General features: G+C 43.1%; 1 protein-coding gene across 11 annotated transcripts in view; it reads left to right on the plus strand.

Moving 5' to 3' along the window:
* ADPGK (ADP dependent glucokinase) overlaps positions 1-21,198 on the plus strand; it is a 54,009-nt gene that overhangs the window by 15,340 nt on the left and 17,471 nt on the right. For 6 of the 11 annotated variants that reach the window (XR_014810603.1, XR_014810605.1, XR_014810602.1 and 3 more), the window contains exons 3-6: positions 3,068-3,130; positions 14,994-15,114; positions 19,882-20,078; positions 20,706-20,804. Coding sequence is in view for 7 of the 11 variants with exons in the window: in XM_021099099.2 (XP_020954758.1) it covers positions 3,068-3,130; positions 14,994-15,114; positions 19,882-20,078; positions 20,706-20,804 (480 nt within the window). In the remaining 4 variants the exon portion in view is untranslated. The remainder of the gene's footprint in view (positions 1-3,067; positions 3,131-14,993; positions 15,115-19,881; positions 20,079-20,705; positions 20,805-21,198) is intronic. The other 5 variants (XM_084968905.1, XM_084968907.1, XM_084968906.1 and 2 more) reach the window with 1 other exon arrangement.

Consider the following 21,198-nt stretch of genomic DNA (forward strand, 5'->3'; position numbering starts at 1 on the left):
CCCTTTGAAGTTGCCCGTTTGAACATTAAAAATGGGCACAGGCATTACCCAGCTGAGTTTCTAGAGGAGACAGCAGGCTGTTAAAATTTCACTTGCAGGAGTTCCCGTCATGGCACAGTGGTTAACAAATCCGACTAGGAACCATGAGGTTGCAGGTTCGATCCCTGGCCTTGCTCAGTGGGTTAAGGACCCAGCGTTGCCGTGAGCTGTGGTGTAGGTTGCAGACGCGGCTCAGATCCTGTGTTGCTGTGGCTCTGGCGTAGGTCGGCGGCTATAGCTCCAATTAGACCCCTAGCCTGGGAACCTCCATATGTCGCAGGAAGCGGCCCTAGAAAAGGCAAAAAGACAAAAAAAAAAAAAATTTCACTTACAATCACTTTGACAGCTGAGCTCAGCAGTGAGATTCTGATCTTTTATAAAAGAATATTGGTAGTTCTAACATGATGACAAGTCTGCTGCTTAAAAGTCTTTATGATTGTGGTATTTAAACCATCAGTTTGCTTTCTCTTCTCTTCTGCCTTGATCCTGCCTTTTGTTCCATAATGTAAACAGTTTTTTTCCTGCAAAAATTTAACATAACTTTTACATCACCCACATTATTTCTTAATATTGTAAAACTTAAAATGTGGTATTTATCTTCCACTAGTGTGACACTTCATTTGGTGCCTTGTCAAACTGCCTTAAATTATAAGACAGATTGACTGATACACAGCAGTTAATAATAACTGTTATATGAAAACTCTATAATCCATTTCATAGAATCTTAATGTTTCCCCCAAAATTTTTAGTAAATTTTTCTAGCCGTCAAAGTTAAATAAAAAATTAAGGTTGACATATTAGAAGGCCAAATTTCAGCCTGTATATCACAGAAAGTTTTAAATTTATCTATAGAAAGTCATTACTGTCCCACCTGAATCCAGCAGTTGGTCAGCACAAACCCTTGTTGGGCTGAAAGTGATGTCTAGCATCTGAGATTGAATTATTTAGTCTGCGTGTCTGTCTGGGGCTGAGGACGAGGGAGGTAAGATGGTTGTGTTCCGTCCAGGCAAGCCTGCTGCTGCTGCTGACGTTTCTCACCTGTCATCATAGAGCATTAGCCTTATTTGTCACTTTTCAAGTTTCCAAAGCACGTGAATCCATCCTTAGCAACAAGGAATACTAGCCTTGAATTGTCTGTTCTCCTGCTCTAGGTCCTCACTTGAGGGATGAGATGTTTAGAAGAAAACCTTGTTCTCTATTACAGCCCAGTGCTTTTAGAACTTACTCCCAGGAAAGCTTTTATATTTCCTGATGCATCGGTGTGTTTCTTCCTTGCTCAAAATTTAGCAACAAACATTTACCGAGCACTTGTAAGAAGATAGTTCCTGCCCTGAAGGTGCTAGACATCATCCCCCCAGATGACACTAGCTCAGGCAGACCAGGCTGTTGTGGGTTCTGAGTATAGGGGTGATGAGTAGCAAAGGATCTGTAATCCTCTCTGAGAGGCGGGTTGAGGTGGGAAGGTGGCCCTAGGAAAAGGGAGACAGGGTGTGTTGCAGGAGAGGTGACACAGCTGCTGATGTGTGAGAAGTGAGCAGGGACTTACCAATGAGTGAGAAAGAGGAGACATCCTAGTCAAAAGAAGCAGCAGTGCCAAAGGCATGGAGCCAGAGGATGGCAGAGTTGGAGCGCTGTAGGCCTGGTGGGGAAGGGAGGGCCAGAGTTGGAGGTAGAAAGGAAAGCAAGGGACAGATAAGAAAGGCCTGTGTGCCTCAGTTAAGAGTTGGATTTTAAAACTAATTCAAAAGGGTACATGCACCCCAATGTTCCTAGCAACACTGTTTACAGTGCCAAGATATGAAAGCAATCTTATCCATAGCTGAATAGGTAAAGAAAGTGTGTGTGTGTATACACACAATGGAATTTTACTCAGCCATTTAAAAAAATTGAAAATTTAATAAATAAGTTTTTAAACAATGAAAAAAAATTGAAAATTTGCCATTTGCAGCAACATGGATGGACTAGGAGGGCATTATGCTAGGTGAAATAAGTCAGAGAAAAATACTGGATGATATCACTTACATGTGGAATCTTAAAAAAAAATACAACAAACTACTGAATATAACAAAAAAGAAGCAGACTCACAGTTACAGAGAACCGAATAGTGGTTACCAGTGGAGTGAGGGAAGGGGGGAGGAGCAATATAGGGGTAGGGGATTAGGAGGTACAAACTGTTAGGTATAAAGCAAGCTACAGGGATATTTCGTATAACGTGGGAATTATACAAAATATTCTAACTATAAATGGGCTATAACCTCTAAAAATTGTGAATCACTATATTGTACACCTGTAATTTATATAATGTTATTTACCAACTACGATTAAAAATTTTTTTTTTTTTTTTTTTTTTGCTTTTTGGGGCCCCACTTGCAGCATATGGAAGTTGACAGGGTAGGGGTTGAATCAAAACTGTAGCTGCCGTCCTACACCACAGCCACAGCAACATGGGATCTGAGCCACGTCTGTGACCTACACCACAGCTCATGGATCATTAACCCACTGAGTGAGGCCAGGGAGCGAAGGGATACTAGTCGGGTTTGTTACCACTGAGCCACAACAGAAACTCCTTCTATTTAAAAATTAAAAGAAGAGTTGGATTTTAGTTCATTATAGTATCTATTGAATGATTTTCAGGAGAAAAGTGATATAGTCATATACGCATTTTAGAAAGATTATCTTGTCTTGCAGAAGATAAGGTCTGTCCATACTTGTCATTTCCTTTTGTTTCCTTTATCTGTTCTGGCTGCCTGAGAGCTCAAGGCCAGATTTGATCTACAGTTAAGGCAATTTTACTTATTTTCAAGGGTAGCAACTTGGTTTTTTTCATCTTTCCCTATAACTCATTGTCTACTGACCTGTTGGGGGTAATGTATTTATCAGCCTCATCTGTGTGTCCTTGTCGTAAAGTCACCTCGAATTATTTTTGGAAAAAAGAAAATTGTAAATTAATTCAATAAGCTAAAACATTATTAAGCTTTGGTAACATAGTTACTAAAATACTAACTAATAACCTTGAATTGTCTTGCAGCACTATGTAGGAGGAAATGCAGCTTTAATTGGACAGAAATTTGCAGCCAACTCAGATTTAAAGGTAGGTCAAATTCCCAGATTAAAACCTGCGCCCTTGACTAGTGTTTCAGTAATTTTAGGAGCAAGAATGAGTATCTGTTCCTTGATTCTACTTACTACCTACTATGTGCCAGCCCCTTGGGCTCTTGTTAGGAATACAACCTACTATGTGCCAGCCCTTGGGCTCTTGTTAGGAATATTGTAATGGTGGGAGAGAGGAGTAGCTGATGCTTTCTGAGGGCTTACTCTATGCCTGATGTCGCTAGTGCTTTGCGAAGATTACCTCATTTAATCCCTGCAGCAGCACAGAAGGCCACGTGGTAGTTGGTCCTGTTTTACTTTCCCCATGAAGTTTGAGGCATGGAGAGGGTCACGCTAATAAGAAATAGAACAATTTTTTTTTTTTTTTTTTTTTTTTTTGGTCTTTTTAGGGCCATATCCACAGCATATGGAAGTTTCCGGGCTAGGGGTTGAATCAGAACTGCAGCCACAGCCACAGCAACATGGAGTCCGAGCTGCATCTGTGACCTACACCACAGCTCACGTCAATGCTGGATCCTTAACTCACTGAGCAAGGCCAGGGATCAGACCTATATCCTCATGGACACTAGTCAGGTTTGTTACCACTGAGCCATGACAGGAACTCTGAACAGTTCTAACCTAGGACCCCAGTGTCCACGTGCTTGAGTATCTTATCATGTAATGGTTAAGAACCTGTGGGCTAAGGAGTCATTGCCTGCGGCTGGGGATTATATAGTGATAAGAGAAAACTTAGTCGACTGTTCTGTGAACCTGGATCCAGAGCATTAAAATACAAAGGTATCTCGATGAGGGTCAGTAGAGACGTGTCTTCAAGTCTTAAATCACTGTTTAAGACAATGGTTCTTAATCACATCTGAGTTCAAAATAATACCTGTTATTTTGTTATGTTCAAAATAACATCTAAGAAGTTCTTTTGCTCCCAGTGGGATATGTATGAGGGGAAAATCCAGCAAGGAGGTTATTGCTGTTGTCCTGCTGTAAAATGATTTCGGTTTGGATCAGAGCCGCTGGAAGAAGAGAAACATCTATCTAAAGCCTACTAAAGTGGAATCACTTGGTGCTAGACCATAAATAAGGACAAAAATGATAGGTTTAACAAAGTTGATTCCAGAATAAATGAATGTGGGAAGTGCAGAGTAGATGTGGCTACTAACCATAGAGAAAGGGAACCACAGATAGGCCTCTAGTTTGGGGCAACCAGACTGAAACTAGAAATAGGGGCAGGGCACAGAACCGAAAGCCCCAGAGATGGGTCCAGAAGTACAGCTAAATGATCAACAGTTCAAGAGGGGAAAATTCATATGGGGCCACACTGTACACCAAGGGAGAGATGTGCTTAGATGTGGAGAGCATATTAAAGTGTGACCATTCACATATTAATAAGAATTAAAGTTTTCAGAGAGTTCCTGTTGTGGCTCAGTAGTTAATGAATCTGACTAGGAACCATGAGGTTGCGGGTTCAATCCCTGGCATCTCTCAGTGGGTTAAGGATCTGGCGTTGCCATGAGCTGTGGTGTAGGTTGCAGATGCACCTCAGATCTGGCATTGCTGTGGCTGTGGCGAAGGCCGGCAGCTACAGCTCCAATTTGACCCCTAGCCTGGGAACCTCCGTGTGCTAAGGGAGTGGCCCAAGAAATGGCACAAAGACAAAAAAAAAAAAAAAAAAAAAAAAAGCAGTGCCTTTATGAAATATATTTTGCAGTTTAGCAAGAATTAGGAGTAGATGATGTTGGATCTTGTCAAAATGCTGTTTATGTGTCTATTGAGATGATTGTTTGGTTTTTGTTTTTTAGTTTGGTATATGGTAACTCCATTGATTCTCAAATGTTAAACCAACTTTGTACCCTTGGGATAAACCTCGCTTGCTTCTGATATATTACCTGTTTTATATATCGTTGGATTAAATTAACTGAAATTTTGCTTAAAATTTTTTACATCAATTTGTCTGAGAGATATTGGTCTGTATTTGTCATTTCTTGTAAGTCTGTCTGGTTTTAGTATCAGGGTAATACTGACCTTATTGAAGGAGTATTTCAGTTTAAAAAAAAAAGTTTGTGTAGAATTGGTATCACACCTTCCTACATGTTTATAGAGTTCACCAGTGAAGCCCTCTAGGCCTGAAGGCTAGATGTGTGAATGTTTTTAACAACTTTGATTTAATAGTTGAGCAATTCAGATGTTCTATTTCTTGAGTGAGCTTTGTTGGTTTTATCTTCAAAGAATTTGTCCATTTCACCTAAGTTGTTGAATTTATTGGCATAAAGTTAGTCATAATGTTTGTTCCCTTATACCTAAGGTCTATAGAATCTGTAGTGATGTCCACTCTGTCTTTGCTGATACTGGCAATTTATGTTTTTTTTCTTTTCCTTTATCAGTTTGGCTATAGGTTTATCAGTTTTACTGATTTTTTCAAAAAATAATGAGCTTTCAATTGCAGTGTTTTTTTTTTTCTATATTTTTCTCTCTTTTTTTTTTTTTTCTTTTTTTTTTTTTTGCTTTTTAGGGCCTCACCCATGGCATATGAAAGTTCACAGGGTCAGGGTTGAATTAGACCTACAGCTGCCAGCCTATACCACAACCATAGCAGTGGGGGAATCGCATCCGAGTCTGCAGCCTACACCACAACTCACGGCAATGCCAGATCCTTTAAACCACTGAGCGAGGCCAGGAATCGAGCCCGAGTCCTCATGGATGCTAAGTCAGATTAGTTTCCACTGAGCCATGACGGGAACTGCTATGTTTTTCTCTTCTCTATTTCTTTGATTTCTGTTTGCTTTGAATTTAACTTTCTCTTCTTTTTCTAGCTTCTTAAGGAGGTAGCTCCAGACTTTTCTTTGTTTTCTGGTAAATAGTATTTAGTGCTATAAATTTCCCTTTCAGTACTTCTAGGTGTATCCCACAGATTTTGAGACTTTGTATTCTTATTTTCATTCAGTTCAAATTCTTTCTGTTTTTCCTTTGATTTCTTTATTTTTTCTTTCTTCTTTTTTTTTTTTTCTTTTGGTAATAGTTGATTTCTGTCAATTTCTGCTGTACAACAAAGTGACCCATTTATAGTTGTGAATAGTGCTGCAGTGAACATAGGGGTGCATATAACTTTTCAAATGAAAGTTTTGTCTGTATGCATGCCTAGGAGTGGGATTGCTGGATCATATGGTGGTTCTATATTTAGTTTTCTGAGGTACCTCCATACTGTTTTCCATAGTGGTTGTACCAATTTACATTCCCACGAACAGTGAAGGAGGGTAAGCTTTTCTCCACACCTCCTCCAGCATTTGTTATTTGTTGACTTGTTAATGATGGCCATTCTGACCGGTGTGAGGTGGTACCTTGTAGTTTTGATTTGCATTTCTCTTAAGAATTGGTGATGTTGAGCCTTTGTTTCATGTGCCTGTTGGCCGTCTGTAATAGCTTCTTTGGAGAAGTGTCTATTCAGGTCTTCTACCCATTTTTCATATTTTTGTTTGTTTGTTTGTTTTGGGGGGGTGATATTGAGTTGTATGTGTTGTTTGTATGTTTTGAAGATTACGCCCTCTCCGTTGCATTGTTTTAAACTATTTTCTCCCATGCCGTAGTTTGTCTTTTTGGTTTCTTTATTGTTTCCTTTGCTGTGCAAAAGCTTATCCATTTGATTAGGTCCCATTGGTTTATTTTTGTTTTTATTTCTATTGCCTTGGGAAACTGATCCAAGAAAACATTTGTGCGGTTGATGTCAGAGAATCTTTTGCCTGTTCTCTTCTAGGAGTTTTATGGTATCTTGTCTAATGTTTAAGTCATTAATCCATTTTGAGTTTATTTTGGTGCAGGGTATGAGGGTATGTTCTAGTTTCATTGATTTACATGTAGCTGTCCATTTTTCCCAGCACCTCTTGCTGAAGAGACTATCTTTTCCCCATTTTGTATTCTTGCCTCCTTTGTTGAAGATTGATTGACCATAGGTGTCTGGGTTTATTTATGGGTTCTCTACTCTGTTCCACTGGTCTGTATGTCTGTTTTGATACCAGTACCACAGTGTCTTGATGACTGTAGCATTGTAATACTGTCTGAAGTCTGGGAGAGTTCTGCCTCTTGCTTGGTTTTTGTTCCTCAGGTTTGCTTTGGTATTCTGAATTTTTTATGGTTCCATATAAATTTTTGGATTGTTTTTTCTAGTTCTGGGGAAAATGTAATGGATAATTGGATAGGAGTAACATTAACTCTGTAGATTCCTCTGGGTAGTATGGCCATTTTAACCATACTAATTCTTCTTCTAATCCAGGAACATGGAATATCTTTCCATTTCTTTGAATCTTCTTAAATGTCCTTGATTAGTGTTTTGTAGTTCTCAGCGTATAAGTACTTCACCTCCTTGGTTAGGTTTATTCCTAGGTATTTAATTTTGGGGGGTGGGATTTTAAAAGATATTGTATTTTTATATTCCTTTTCTGATATTTTGTTTTTAGTATACAGAAATGCAGCTGATTTCTGAATATTAATCTTATATCCTGCTACTTTGCTGAATTTATTGATAAGTTTGGAGTAGTTTTTGTGTGGAGTCCTTAGGGTTTTCTATATATAGCATCATGTCATTTGCATAGAGTGACAGTTTTACCTCTTCTCTTCCAATTTGGATGCCTTCCATTTCTTTTGTTTGTCTGATTGCTGTGGCTAGGACTTCCAGTACTATGTTGAATAAAAGTGGTGAGAATGGGCGTCCTTACCTTGTTCCAGATTTTAGCCTAAAGGCTTTCAGCTTTTCTCCATTGAGTATTATATTTGCTGTGGGTTTTTCATAAATGGCTTTTATTATGTTAAGATATGTTCCCTCTATACACACTTTGATAAGAGTTTTTATCATGAATGGATGTTGGATTTTGTCAAGTATTTTTTCTGCATCTATTGAGATGAGGTTTTTGACTTTGCTTTTGTTAATGTGGTATATGATGTTGATTGATTTGCATGTGTTGAACTATTCTTGTGAATTCAGGATGAATCCCACTTGGTTGTAGTGTATGATCTTTTTTATATGTTGTTGGATTTGGTGGCTAAACTTTTGTTGAGAATTTTTGTGTCTATATTCATCAAAGATATTGGCCTACATTTTTTTTTTTTTTTTTTTTTTTTTTTTGCCTTCTTAGGGCTGAACCCACAACTATGGAGGTTCCCAGGCTAGGGGTCAAATCAGAGCTGTAGCTGCCAGCCTACACCAGAGCCATAGCAACACGGGATCCAAGCCATGTGTGCGACCTACACCACAGCTCATGGCAACACCGGATCCTTAATCCACTGAGCAAGGCCAGAGATTGAACCCGCAACCTCATGGTTCCTAGTCAGATTCATTTCTACTGCACCATGACGGGAACTCCTAATTGCCCTTTTGAGTTCCTCATTGACCCATTGGCTTTTGAGTAGCATATTGTTTAGTCTCCATGTGGTCAGGTTTTCTCATTTTTTTTTTTCCTGTGGTTGATTCTTGATTTCATGCATTGTGGTCAGAGAAGATACTTGAAATATCATTTCTATACTCTTAAAGTTGTTGAGGTTAGTTTTGTGCCCCAGTATGTGGTCAGTTCTTGAGAATGTTCCATGTGCACTTGAAAAGAATGTATATTCTGATTTTTTTGGATGTAATATCCTGAAATTGTCAATTAAGTCTTACTTTTCTATTGTGTCATTTAGAATCTCTGTTACCTTGTTGATTTTCTGTCTAAAGGATCTGTCCATTTATGTGAGTGGGGTGTTAAAGTCCTCTATTATGATTGTATTCCCATCAGTTTCTCCTTTTATGTCTGTTAGTATTCGTTGTATGTATCTGGGTGCTCCTGTATTGGGGCATATATATTGTCAATTGTAATATCCTCTTCTTGAATGGATCCTTTTATCATTAAATAGTGTCCTTCTTTGTCTTTCTTTATAGCCTTTGTTTTAAGAGTTTATTTTGTCTGATATGAATATTGCAGCTCCTACTTTCCTGTCTTTTCCATCGGCATGAAATATCTTTTTCCATCCCCTCACTTTCAATTTTTAAGGTGGTTCTCTTGTAGGCAACATATTGTATGGCTCTTGTTTTTTTATCCAGTCTACCACTCTGTTTCTTTTGATTGGAGCATTCAGTCCATTGACTCTTAAGGTAATTATTGATAAATATGTATTTATTGCCATTTTAAACCTTGTTTTCCAGTTGATTCTATGTCTCTTCTTTGTTCCTTTCTTTTTCTGGTTGGATGATTTCCTTTTATTTTATGCTTGTGTCCTCTTCTTTTAGTGTTTATGAAAGTAATGTTTGGCTTTGATTTGTGGTTGCCCTGTTTTTCAAGTATGTTAACCACTTCCTGTTTGCTTTAGCCTGATAGTCATATAGGCTCAAACACATTCTACCAAAAAAAAAAAAATGATGGAGTTCCCATCGTGGCACAGTGGTTAGCAAATCTGACTAGGCAAAAAGACAAAAAAAAAAAAAAAAAAGACTAGATTTTCTTACTTTCCTTCCCAACATTCTATGATTTTGTCATTTTTTAACCTTCTTCATGTTTGTCTTTGCTTTTCCTTGTGTTTATTTCTGCTTTTACAATATGTTTCTTTTTTCTCTTTTAGATCTGTATACTGGCTTATTCAAGTGATTGCTTTGAATTGTGATTTCTTCCATCCTATTTCATTCCTCTGTGTTTCTTTTAGAATTGGTTTAGTATTGCTGTACTCTTTTGGTTTTTGTTCATTGGAGAAATTCTTTTATTTCTCCTATTTTAAATGATATCCTTGCTGGGTAGAGTATTCTAGACTCCCAGTTTTTCCCTTTTGGCACTTTGATTATATCTTGCCACTCTCTTCTGGCCTGTAGTGTTTCTGTAGAGAAATCAGCTGATAGCCTTTTGGGGGTTGCCCCTTTTTTTAACACTTAGTTTTTCTCTTGCTGCCTTTAGAATCCTCTCTTTAACTTTTACCTTTTTTTTTTTTTTTTTTTTTTTTTTTTTTAATAATACTTCTTGGTGTGGGTCTGTTTGGGTTCAACTCGTTTGGGGCCCTCTGTGCTTCCTGTATCTTGATATCAGTTTCCTTTTGATTAGGAAAGTTTTCAGATGTAATTACTACAAGTATATTTTCAATCCCCCCCCTTTTTTCTTCTTCTTCTTCTTCTTCTGGAATCCCTATTGTGTGTATATTGGCCCACATTGTATAATCCCATAGATCTTATACTGCTTTCCTGTTTTTTCATTTGGTTTTCTGTCTGCTGTCCCGATTGGGTGATTTCCATTATTCTGTCTTCCAAGTCCCTAATCGTTCCTAATGAATTGTTATTCATTCTGCTCTGCAGTGCCTTTAACTCAGCTTGTGTCTCTGCAAATGAATTTATTTAATTTTTCTTGGCTCCTCCTTATATTTTCTAGCTCCTTTCTAAAGTAATCTGTATTACTGTTCATATCCACTCTTAATTCCTTCATATTTGCTCTTCATTTCTTCAGTATTTTCGCTGTCTCCCCTTTGAACTTGGTGTCTGCTGGACTGCAGAGGTCTGTCTCTTTGTTGCTCCTTCAGGTGAATTCTCCTGTTCTTTTAACTGGGGATGGTTCCTGAGCTTTGTCATTTTGCTTATATTTTTCTTATTCTGTGAATTTAGGGAAAACAACTACTGTTGTTGTGGAGAGTTGTTTATATGCAAGAGCACCCCTGGGTATTTTGTGAGGGCTTACTATTTATTTTTGGTATGAGGGCTGCTTTGGTTTGGTTTGAATGCTTGCTCTCTCTGCAATGTGTGCAGGCTTTATCCCCTTGATAGGGAGATGGAGGCAATGGGCAGGGCTATTTGCCAGTGCCTGGTTGCTGGGCCCCTGACAGTGGCAAGGACCCATGGGTACGTGGTGCAGGCCACCCCTAGTTGCAGGGCCCTGGGAAGTGGCAGTGAACCTCAGGCAGGTGTAAGTGGCACCAAGGGCACTTGGTAATGGCAGCAGCAAGGCATGTGCATTCCCAGGGGAGTGGGAGCAACAACAGGTGGTGCTCAGTTACAGTGCCCTCCTCTTTGCTGATCTCCGAGGTGACTGGGGCCACAGGTGATGCCTATTCATGAATCCCTCCTAGTGGTGGGCCACACCCACCTCGAGTCTGAGATGACTGTGTTTTGCCCTTGCCACCTGTAAATTATGCAAGAGGCACTGCATCATGCTTAACCTGCACAGAAAGTACCTCACTGCCCTTACTCTTCACAAGAAGTGCCTATTCACCTATAGCCCATGGAAAAGTCGCACCATTGCCCATAGCCTCCCCCAGAAACCCCCACTTTCTGTGACTCTGCGGGTGTGCAGAGAAAGATATTCCCTATGGCAGTCCGGCCCTCCTCCTCTTGCTTCCCCAGCAATGGCGCCTTGCTCTTCTGTAGGCCCAGACTTCTTCCCAGGTTCCCTTGGCTGTGGTGTTCCATTCCCCAGCCTGTAGCACAGAGCTCCCTAACCCCTCAGGCTGTGTCCACACAGCCAACCCTAGTCCTCTCCCAAGAAGTGACCCTCAGAACCTGAGTCTTAGCATCCAGCCCCCTTCTGAGTGTCTCAGTCCATGATGTCCCAGGAAGTGGTACTGATGGTTTGTGTGGTGCTCCCTCAGCTTTGCCCTCCTCAGTCCAGCTGCTGTGCTTTTCTCCAAGGCTTTGAGGTTCCTCCATCTTGGCTGATCTCCCCATCAGTTAGGTGGCTTCCCACGATGTGGGTTCCTTTCCTTTTTCACAGCTCCCTCTCAGGAGTGCTAGTTCTGTCCTGATTCCTTTTCTCCCTCTCTCTCTCTCTCTCTCTCTCATTCTTCCTTTTGTTCTACCTAGTTGTGTGGAGAGTTAACATGCCCTTTTCGAAGGTTTAAGGTCTTTTGCCAGCATTCAGTAGATGTTCTGTGTGAATCGTTCTGCATGGAAATTTTTTTTATGTGTTTGTGGGAAAATGTGAGCACCATGTCTTACTCCTTCACCATGTTGATCCTGCCTCCCCCTTTGATTCCTTAAGATGAGCTATTTAATAGCCCATCTTTGGATTACTTAAAAGTAGCTTCGTTTCTGAAAATTCAGAGGGTTTCCAGATATCTTTCTGTTATTGATGTCTACAGTAATTCCATTGTGGTCAGCGAATATGCTTCTCAGATTCCTGTTGTATTAAGACTTTTTTATTGTCTAGAATATGGTCCATTTTGGTGAAGTTCAGTATATACTTGAAAAGTATGTATGATTTTGTTGTTTAGGGTAGACTTTTATAAATGTCAAGCCAATTTGGTCAATGTTGTTCAAATCTTCTGTATTCTTACTCATTTTCAGTCTACTTGATTTATCAACTATCGAGAGTAATATTGACACCTTCAACTGTAATTATGGACTTGTCTGTTTCCCTTGCAGTTCTGTAACTTTTTGTTTCATGTATTTTTAAGCTCTGTTATTAGATGCATATCTGTATAGGTAGGATTGTTACATACCACTGGTGACTCAATCCTTTTATCATACCAGGGATAAAGAAAATAATTTCGTAATATTATTTGCTGTGTTATCCGTTTTGATTAAAATGGCCATTTCATCTCTCTCTCTCTCTTTTTTTTAATCTTTTTAGGGCCACACCTGTGGCATAGGAGGTTCCCAGGCTAGGGGTCAAATCAGAGCTGTAGCTGCTGGCCTACACCATAGCCCATGGCAACGCCAGATGCTTAACCCACTGAGTGAGGCCAGGGACCGAACCTGCCTCCTCATGGATACTAGTCAGGTTCGTTAACCCCTGAACCATGACAGGAACTCCTCAACTTTCTTTTAATTAGTGTTATTTTGATATATATTTTTTTCCATCCTTCTGCTTTTAACCCATGTGTGTCTTTATATTTAAAATTGTTGGCATTCCCTCTGTGGCTTAGTGGTTAATGAACCCAACTAGAAACAATGAGGATTCGGGTTTGACTCCTGGCCTCACTCAGTGGGTTAAGGATCTGGCGTTGCCATGAGCTGTGGTGTAGGTTGCAGATGCATCTCAGATCCCACGTTACTGTGGCTGTGGCGTAGGCCAGCAGCTGTATCTCCAGTTCGACCCTGAGCCTGGAAACTTCCACATGCGATAGGCAAGGCCCTAAAAAGCAAAAATAAAATAAAATTGTTTGTGGGCAACATAGAGTTGGGGCTTGCTTTTTAATACAATTCGACGTTCTTGGTCTTTTAATTGGGGACATTTAGACCCTTTACATTTAATGTGATTGTTGCTATGTCAGGTTTAAGTCTGACACCTTGCTACTTGTTTTCTTTAGTGGTTGCTCTAGGGTTTCTAATACATGTTTTTAGCTTATCACAGTCTGCTTTCAAGTGATACTGTTAAACTTCTAGATAGAATGTAAGAACTTTACAGTAGTGTTCTTCCATTTCTCCCCTTTAGTCTTTATACTATTGCCATAAACTTACTTCTATATGGGTTATAAATCTCACACTGTGCTGTCAATATTTTTCTTCAAATAGTTAGTAGTCTTTTAAAGACATTGGAAAAAGTACTTATGCAGAGTCACCATTGTTGGCATTCTTCATTCCTTTGTTTAGATCAATATTTCCATCTGCCTAAAAGATCCTTTAATATTTCTCATAAATCTGCTGATGATTAATTTTTGCAGATTTTGTATACCTGGAAACTGTTTTAGGCTAATTTGTGGAGGGATTTGCAGGGCTTACTCAGTTTTTTTGTGTTTGTTAAGGATCACTGTCCTTTGTTGCCCAGTATCCAAATGTTTTGAAAACCATTGTTTCATATATATCTGTATGTTTTTTGTTATTATTGTCAGGCAGGAGAGTAAGTCTGGTCTTAGTTATCTCTTCTTGGAAGCTGAAGTTCTCACCGAGAATTAGAGAAAAGAAAAAAAAAATTGAGAGTTCCCATCATGGTGTAGCAGAAACAACCCAACTAGGAACCATGAAGTTTTGGGTTTGATCCCTGGCTTCACTTAGTGGGTTAAAGATCTGGAGTTGCCGTAAACTATGGTGTAGGTCCCAGACTTTCTGAATCGAGGTGCTCTCTGCTTCTCATATTTGGAAGGCTGCCCTGTCCACATAGCAGCTAAGGAGAGCAGGGAGTCTGATCCCACAGATCAGGTCACCAGGTTGATTAGAGTACTGTGATTCTGAGGCTCTTTTCAATACTGTGTAAAATTCAAACAATTGTTTTCATCTGGCAACTCTGAACAGACAGGATCCCCTATCTGTTTGCCTACATGGGAAGTGAGTCGGTAAAGAAAAGAAAGTAAGGTACAGTGTGTCTTAGTTGGCTCAGACTGCCCTGATAACCAGATGCCTTAGACTAGCTTATTAAACAACAGAAATGTATTTTCTCATAGTTCTAGAGTCTGGGAAGCCAAGCTTACAGGTCCAGCAGGGTTTGATTTATGATGAAGCTCTCTTCCTGGCTTGCAGACAGCCGCCTACTTGTGTGTCTTCACGTGGCCTTTCTTTAATGGATGGAGTGGAGAAAGAGAGCTCGTGCTCATGCTGTCTCTCTCCCCCGCCCTCCCTCTCTCTCTCCCCCTTTTCTAATAAGGCCACCAATCCTATTAGATCAGGAAACCACTCATATGCCCTCACTTGCTTCTGGAAAGCCCTGACATCACATTGGCAATAAGGCTTCAACGTAGGAACATGCTGGGCACAAACATTCAGTCCCTAATGGTGTGTGGCATTCAGCAGCAGCCTAGGTGCCTGTGTACCATGTGTGCTAGGGGCCTTTTGTCAGCCTCTCTCTCATTTCTGGGTACGTCATATCCATACTTTTATTCATTGGTTGAAATGAATAAAAGTGCCTGGGTGTACCTTGCTGCACAGATTCCGTGGGAAGAGGAACGACAGACCTCCTGATGGACTTCGTCTTGCTTGTCTCCAGGTTCTTCTTTGTGGCCCAGTTGGTCCAAAGCTGCATGAACTTCTTGATGACAATGTATTTGTTCCACCAGAGTCATTGCAGGAAATGGATGAGTTCCACCTCATTTTAGAGTATCAAGCAGGTAAGAAGCAAATGAGTAAGTAATGGCGGAAGACTGGTCAAGGTGTTGTCAGATGGGGATGTGATGGTGCTAGAAATTCGTCTTTGTAACGTGTCAGGATCCTGCTCTTGCCTTCCCAAAGGTGTCCTGGCCTCTGGTTCTACTGAGCTGATACTGGCCATTGTCTCAAGGGAGAGTGATATACAATGTTATGACATTGAAGAAGATGCCCAGGGCTGTAAACGTAATTGATCTGAACCCAAGAGAAACCAGGCTAGAGGAAAGCAGGCATCTTGAATAAAAGTGAGAATGTGTTAAAACACACATATCAGGTTTGTCTTTACTGCTAAGAGAAGAGAAAGGCAGGTAACATCTGTTGAGCTCTGTGCTGGCTTCTGCCCTGGGCTTTTCTGGCCAACTGTTCCAAGCTGCTTGGGACTGATTCCAGGCCTCTGGCAGACTTCCTTTGAAGCATTGCATTTTCCCTGGGGTGTGGAAGTGGAAGTGTTTTATATTTAACAATGCTTATATTTTTTCCCAAATAAATCCACCCCATTTATTTATTATGCTGACTACAGATTGGATTTCCGAGAGAATCCTAAATACCTGAACGTATTTCAGTTCTGTTTATTTGATTCTGTGTATTTGCTGTTGTATCTTTCCCCTGCTCAGCACTCAAACTCCTGAATTTCTCATTCAACACATTAGTTTTTGTTTTTGTTTTTTTGTCTTTTAGGACTGCTCCTGTGGCATATGGAGGTTCCCAGGCTAGGGGTCCAATCAGAGCTACAGCTGCTGGCCTACACCACAACCACAGCAACATGGGATCTGAGCCGCGTCTTCGACCTACACCACAGCTCACGGCAACGCCGGATCGTTAACCCACTGAGTGAGGCCAGGGATCGAACCCTCGTCCTCATGGATGCTAGTCGGGTTTGTTAACCGCTGAGCCATGACGGGAACTCCTAAGTCAACACATTATTAATTCAAGTTAAAAGACTCAAGCATCTAAACAGACTAATTGGTACCTTAACACAGGACTTACTTAATACATAATACATGTCAGTGAACTGCTTCCAAGTCAGAAGATGAGGAGAACCTCACCTACTAGAGTAATTGACTTGAGTGTAACGTGATGCAGCATAGTGCATCTGAAAAATTATGCCTTCTTCCATGTGCAAAAAAGGAATTGTTTCGTTCATGGTCCTCTTTGGGGTGCTTACTAGAATGAGGAAGTTAGGAAGGGCAGGGTCTGAAAATTAGAGACAAAAGGTTAGAGTTTGTCTAATCCTCAAGAGTTTAAGGATGCGTAATTTTTGAGTTTCTCTCAGTTTCCGTGGGAAATCAGAGTGATAATTCTTACTGCCCAAAGATGGTGGTAAAGATTAAGGGGTCAGTGTGTATAAACACAGTGAACTGCTTAAATGAGAGGCCTGAGCAAGTCTGTGGATTGGAAGGGTCTAGAATAGTGGAAGGTGTGCCGTTGAGGTTCTCCCGCTGCTGCTGCCAGCTCCAGATTCATCTCACGGCCACGATGATGGTGCTGACTGCGTCAACTTGGGGCCTTCCTGGTGACTACAGAGTGAAGACACTAGGTTCTTCACCAAGACTTTGCTGTTGTATTTGACGGCTGTGCCATCCATGTGGCTAAGAAGACAACTCAGCTTATCTTGAAAGACTATCTCCATCCTTGGGGTTACAAGCTTCCCACTTCAGTTGCTTTTTTCTGCGCCTTATTTTCTTAGTACAAAGCAGTGGCCTTCGACTCAACTTCATGTGAAATTACATTTTCATTGGCCCCTGGAGGAAACCTAGCCAGGTGGCAGCAGCTTAGGCCAGCTCTCTTAAGTTAAATCCATCCCCAGCTTCTCTCTAACCTAGATGAATAAATTCCCAGAGGGATTTGTCAACTTTTTTTCTCTTCTCCTACCAGACTTCCCCGGAGAAGCGTATTTTCAGGCTTTGGGCTGGAGATCCAGTGAGTCACTGCATAGGTTTTGCTGACTTACTGGCTGAAGGGCAAGATCGTAAACTGAGAAAAGGAATCACTTAAATAAACCCAGAGCTTTGTGAGAAAAGAAGGATGTTGACTGTTATTATGGGCTCACCCTGTCCGTGTTGCAGTCATGCCGTTTCTCTGGCCACTCCATCAGTCCCTCGTCCTGTGGAAACTGTGGAAATGCTCCATCCGTCTCCATGTCCCTCCTTGTCTTTGCCTCTCTCGCTTTTTCTTCTGAGGAAGCTAATTTGTTTTGAATGCCCTGTGGCTCTTCTCTCCTCGGTTAAGTGAGGCAGTGCTTCTTAGCAGCTTCCCTCTGAGTGTCAGTTCCAGGTCTTGTCCTGTGGCGAATATCCATGTCGTGTTTTTCCCATTGTGCAGAGTCTTGTCAGTTGGGGAAGTGTTGCTTTAGAATCCATACCCACATTTCCTGCATCATGGGCATTTGAATCATCAGTCATTTCTGTTCTCTTCCTCCCTTATTCTTCCGCTGATTTGATCACGTGGCTCTATGCCAGGCACAGTGTGAGGCAGTAGAAAGATGATAGAAGAAGACACGGGCCCTGCCCTCAGCCCACAGTTCACTGCAGGAGATGGACTCTTGAACAAATGATTGTAAGATGATGTGCCAAGCCCTGTCATAGGGCCCAGCAGCGGCCCAGGGAAGGAGGCCCTGTAATTGAGCCTGCTTGGGGGCGGCAGAGCTGGGAAAGCCTTCCCGGGGAGCCCGTGCCTGCGTTCAGAGATGAAGCAGAGTTGGAATGCTGCAGGCAGCCCTGCGGATGCCATTGGGTACTTTCTTTGGACAAATAATAACACATGGGCCAGGAGCTAAGAAAGGACTGTGGTGTTTAACAAATAATATCCATTGCATCAGGTTTTAGTAAATAGGTGATGATGTCTTCTTTCCTGCTTTGATAGATTTGTATACAAATGAGCCACTTATAGTGTTTTTTCAGAGGAATAGATTCAGTGAAGCTGAACTCAAAGGAGGGATGGGTTTTCCCGGCCTTGACACCCGCTCTAGAGTAAGCCCCCCTCCCTCACACATGAGCACATGCTCCCCATAGAGGCGGGTTTCTATTCACAGAGGCCCAGGAGGAAGCCAGAAGCAGGGCACTGACCACAGTGGGCAGGTCAGCCTGCAGCCTGAGGAAACCCTCTGCTGGGGTTTGTCTGCCTTGGAGGAAAACTTCTAAAGAATAGCCAGTGAGAAGTTCTCATTGTGGCTCAGTGGAAACGAACCCAACTAGTATCCTTGAGGACCTGGGTTCAATCCCTGGCCCCGATCATTGGGTTAAGGATCTGGCATTGCTGTGGCTGTGGTGTAGGCCGGCAGCTGCAGCTCCAATTTGACCCCCAGCCTGGCAATTTCCATGTGCCGCAGATGTAAAAAAAAAAAAGCCAAAAAAAAAAACCGAAAAAACAGTGAATATGATAGAAACTGATGAAAAACTAGGTTTCAGCATCATACAGACTTTAATTTTATAAATGGGACAGATCCTTTCCGTGGAGGGAAAGCTGTGTAAACCTAGATGATAAATCCTGCCCCCCAGTCTCTGGCAGCACCCCAGCCATGCTGGGGTGCCTACTCCTCCCAGGGCTCAGGGGACATGGCCCTCTAGGGACTTGCCCTCAGCAGCAGCATAGCCTAGGCAGCCCTTAGGCTGACTGAGTTTCAGGATTTTCAAGTCTTTAAGGAGAAGAATGTGAGATCCACAGAGTGAGCTGGGAGGGGCCTGTCCACCCCCAGTGCCTCCCCCGCCCCCCGCCCACCCTTAGCAGCATCGAGCTCCTCTCAAGGCTTGGCGGCTCCCCACCTGGCTGCACCACAGAAACTAGGATCCCTCTCCCAACCCCCAGATTCTGAGAGCTGAGAGGTGCCCAACCCCCACCCAAGACCCAGGGCCCCGCCCAAGGCCTCCCTCTGCTTGGACCAGATTAGCTGAGTGGGCACCCCATGCAGGGGACTGCGACAGGGCTAGGGGAGTCACAGACATACCGTGTACCCTTTGAAGAGCAGTGATTTGAAAGTCAAGTAATAGTATAGCTTTGAATACTGGCTCCAAATAGAAGAGAGAAGGAAAAGCAAAATGATGAATCAGCAAAGCATGTAAAGCAAAGTCTGTGGCTCCTCAGAGTGGTGCGAGCACACCCCAGGCTGAGCGTTTGGCGCCGTTCAGGGAAGGCGAACGCTTGGACTGGTCTTAGTCTTTGCTCCAGAGCAGCTTGCACAGAGGAGGCTAGAGCAGCCACATACTCTTAGCTTCTGGAACAAGTGCCCAGAAACCACTGGTGTGGTCAGCCTGACTCTTGGAATTCCAGCCTCTGTGGGTGCAAACTAAATGACAGGTGCTCAGGGCACTACTGCAAGGGGGCACATCCTTTGGGGCAGGCCGCATGTTGCTGCGTTCAGGGACCTGCGTGGCACATGCCAAGCACTGCTACTTGGAAATGACGCTCTGTGACCGGCAGGGATGCAGGCGTCCTGTGTTTGAGAGCTCAGGGAATAGGAGAGCTTTCCCAGAGCTCAGGGAGAGCCACTTTCCAGCCCCTGACAAAGGCGTATAGCACCCCTACCCCATGTTTCTGTGTTTGGGGTCGTGGTTTGGGGAGGGATTGGTGTCCTTCTGACCACCGTTCTGGCCGCAGCGCCACACCTCCCTCAGGCCCAGGCAGCCGGGCCCACTCAGCCAGAAGCCAGCCTGCCAGGCCCCGCCAACCCCCACACAGTAGGAGACTTAAAGCCTCTTCCTTTTCTTCCCATTGTGTTGACTGGGCTTTTCTAGGGGAGGAGTGGGGCCAGTTAAAAGCTCCCCACGCCAACCGATTCATCTTCTCCCACGACCTCTCCAACGGGGCCATGAATATGCTGGAGGTGTTTGTGTCTAGCCTGGAGGAGTTTCAGCCAGACCTGGTGGTCCTCTCGGGATTGCACATGATGGAGGGACAAAGCAAGGAGTTCCAGAGGAAGAGACTCTTGGAGGTAATAGCACCGTTACGGCATTTCACGGACTGCAGCTAGTGTCCTCCTGCAGACTCCTGCCTCTCAGCCCCTGCAGCTTGCGCTGCCTTGCCCTCAGCCCAGCCTCTGGGGACGCGTCGCAGCAGCGGGCTGCGAAGCCTGCCTTCCACTCCAGCGAGGCACCTCGTGGTGCTCTTTGAGGCACAGGCAGCAGCTTGAGTCAGACAGGTCAGAACCTCTTCTTGCCTGAGCCTCTGCTTCCTGTGCTAAACTGAACGTGGCTGCGAGCTGCAGTGTTTATAGTTTGTGTCCTTTTGTGTTTTCCGTATCATCTCATTCACATCGGACCGTGCTGCAGAGTCACGTGGCCATTGGAGCCAGCTGTCTGGTTCAGGTCCCCAGGAAGGGGTGTGACTGTGGAGGAGCGGCTCCTCGTGCTGAGTCCTTAACCACAGGCCCTCTGCAGAGCCTAGAATTCCCTGCTGGCAAAAGCCTCCCTCCTCTGCAGAGGCCGGGACCACCCACGTGGCAGGGAGCTTGCACGAGGAGGACGAGGAGGATGCAGTGCCTCTTCGGACCTGCCCCTTACCCCTTGGCTGCCTGCCTTGTGGTTCTGACGGCAGTGGCGCTCTCCTCTTGTCTCTGCAGGTCGTGGCCTCCATTTCCGACATCCCCACCGGCATCCCAGTGCACCTGGAGCTGGCCAGCATGACCAACAGAGAGCTCATGGGCAGCATCGTGCATCAGGTAACCTCACTGCAGCGTGGGTGTCGAGTCACTCACACCTGGGTCCTGAGATCCAAGCCAGGAGCCAGAACTGTTCTGGAAGAGCAGAGCCCAGAAGCAAAGCCCAGTCGCTCATGGGTGTGTGGGGCCCGTTTCTCCTGCAATGGGGAAGCTGGAAGTGAATGCCTTCTGTGGTAGATTTCAAGAAGAAAATTGAAAGCCCAGCTTGGATGTTCTCGACTAAACTTCAGGAAGCTCAGAGAAAGGAAATTTGGGGGAAGCTCCCTTCCCCACCGTCAGGCCTGAGGTGTTGAGCCTGCGGCAGCAGCGATAATCAGATAAACCCTGGAGTATGATGCTTAAGAGCACAGACTTCAGCAACCAGGGTTGGAATACCAGCTTTGCCACCCTAGGC

This window comes from Sus scrofa, chromosome 7 (genome assembly GCF_054392235.1).
Source record: "Sus scrofa isolate SSC_HxYL_T2T_F1_AM1 chromosome 7, Sscrofa_HxYL_maternal_Yorkshire_Landrace_v2.0, whole genome shotgun sequence".
NCBI classification, from domain to species: Eukaryota; Metazoa; Chordata; class Mammalia; order Artiodactyla; family Suidae; genus Sus; species Sus scrofa.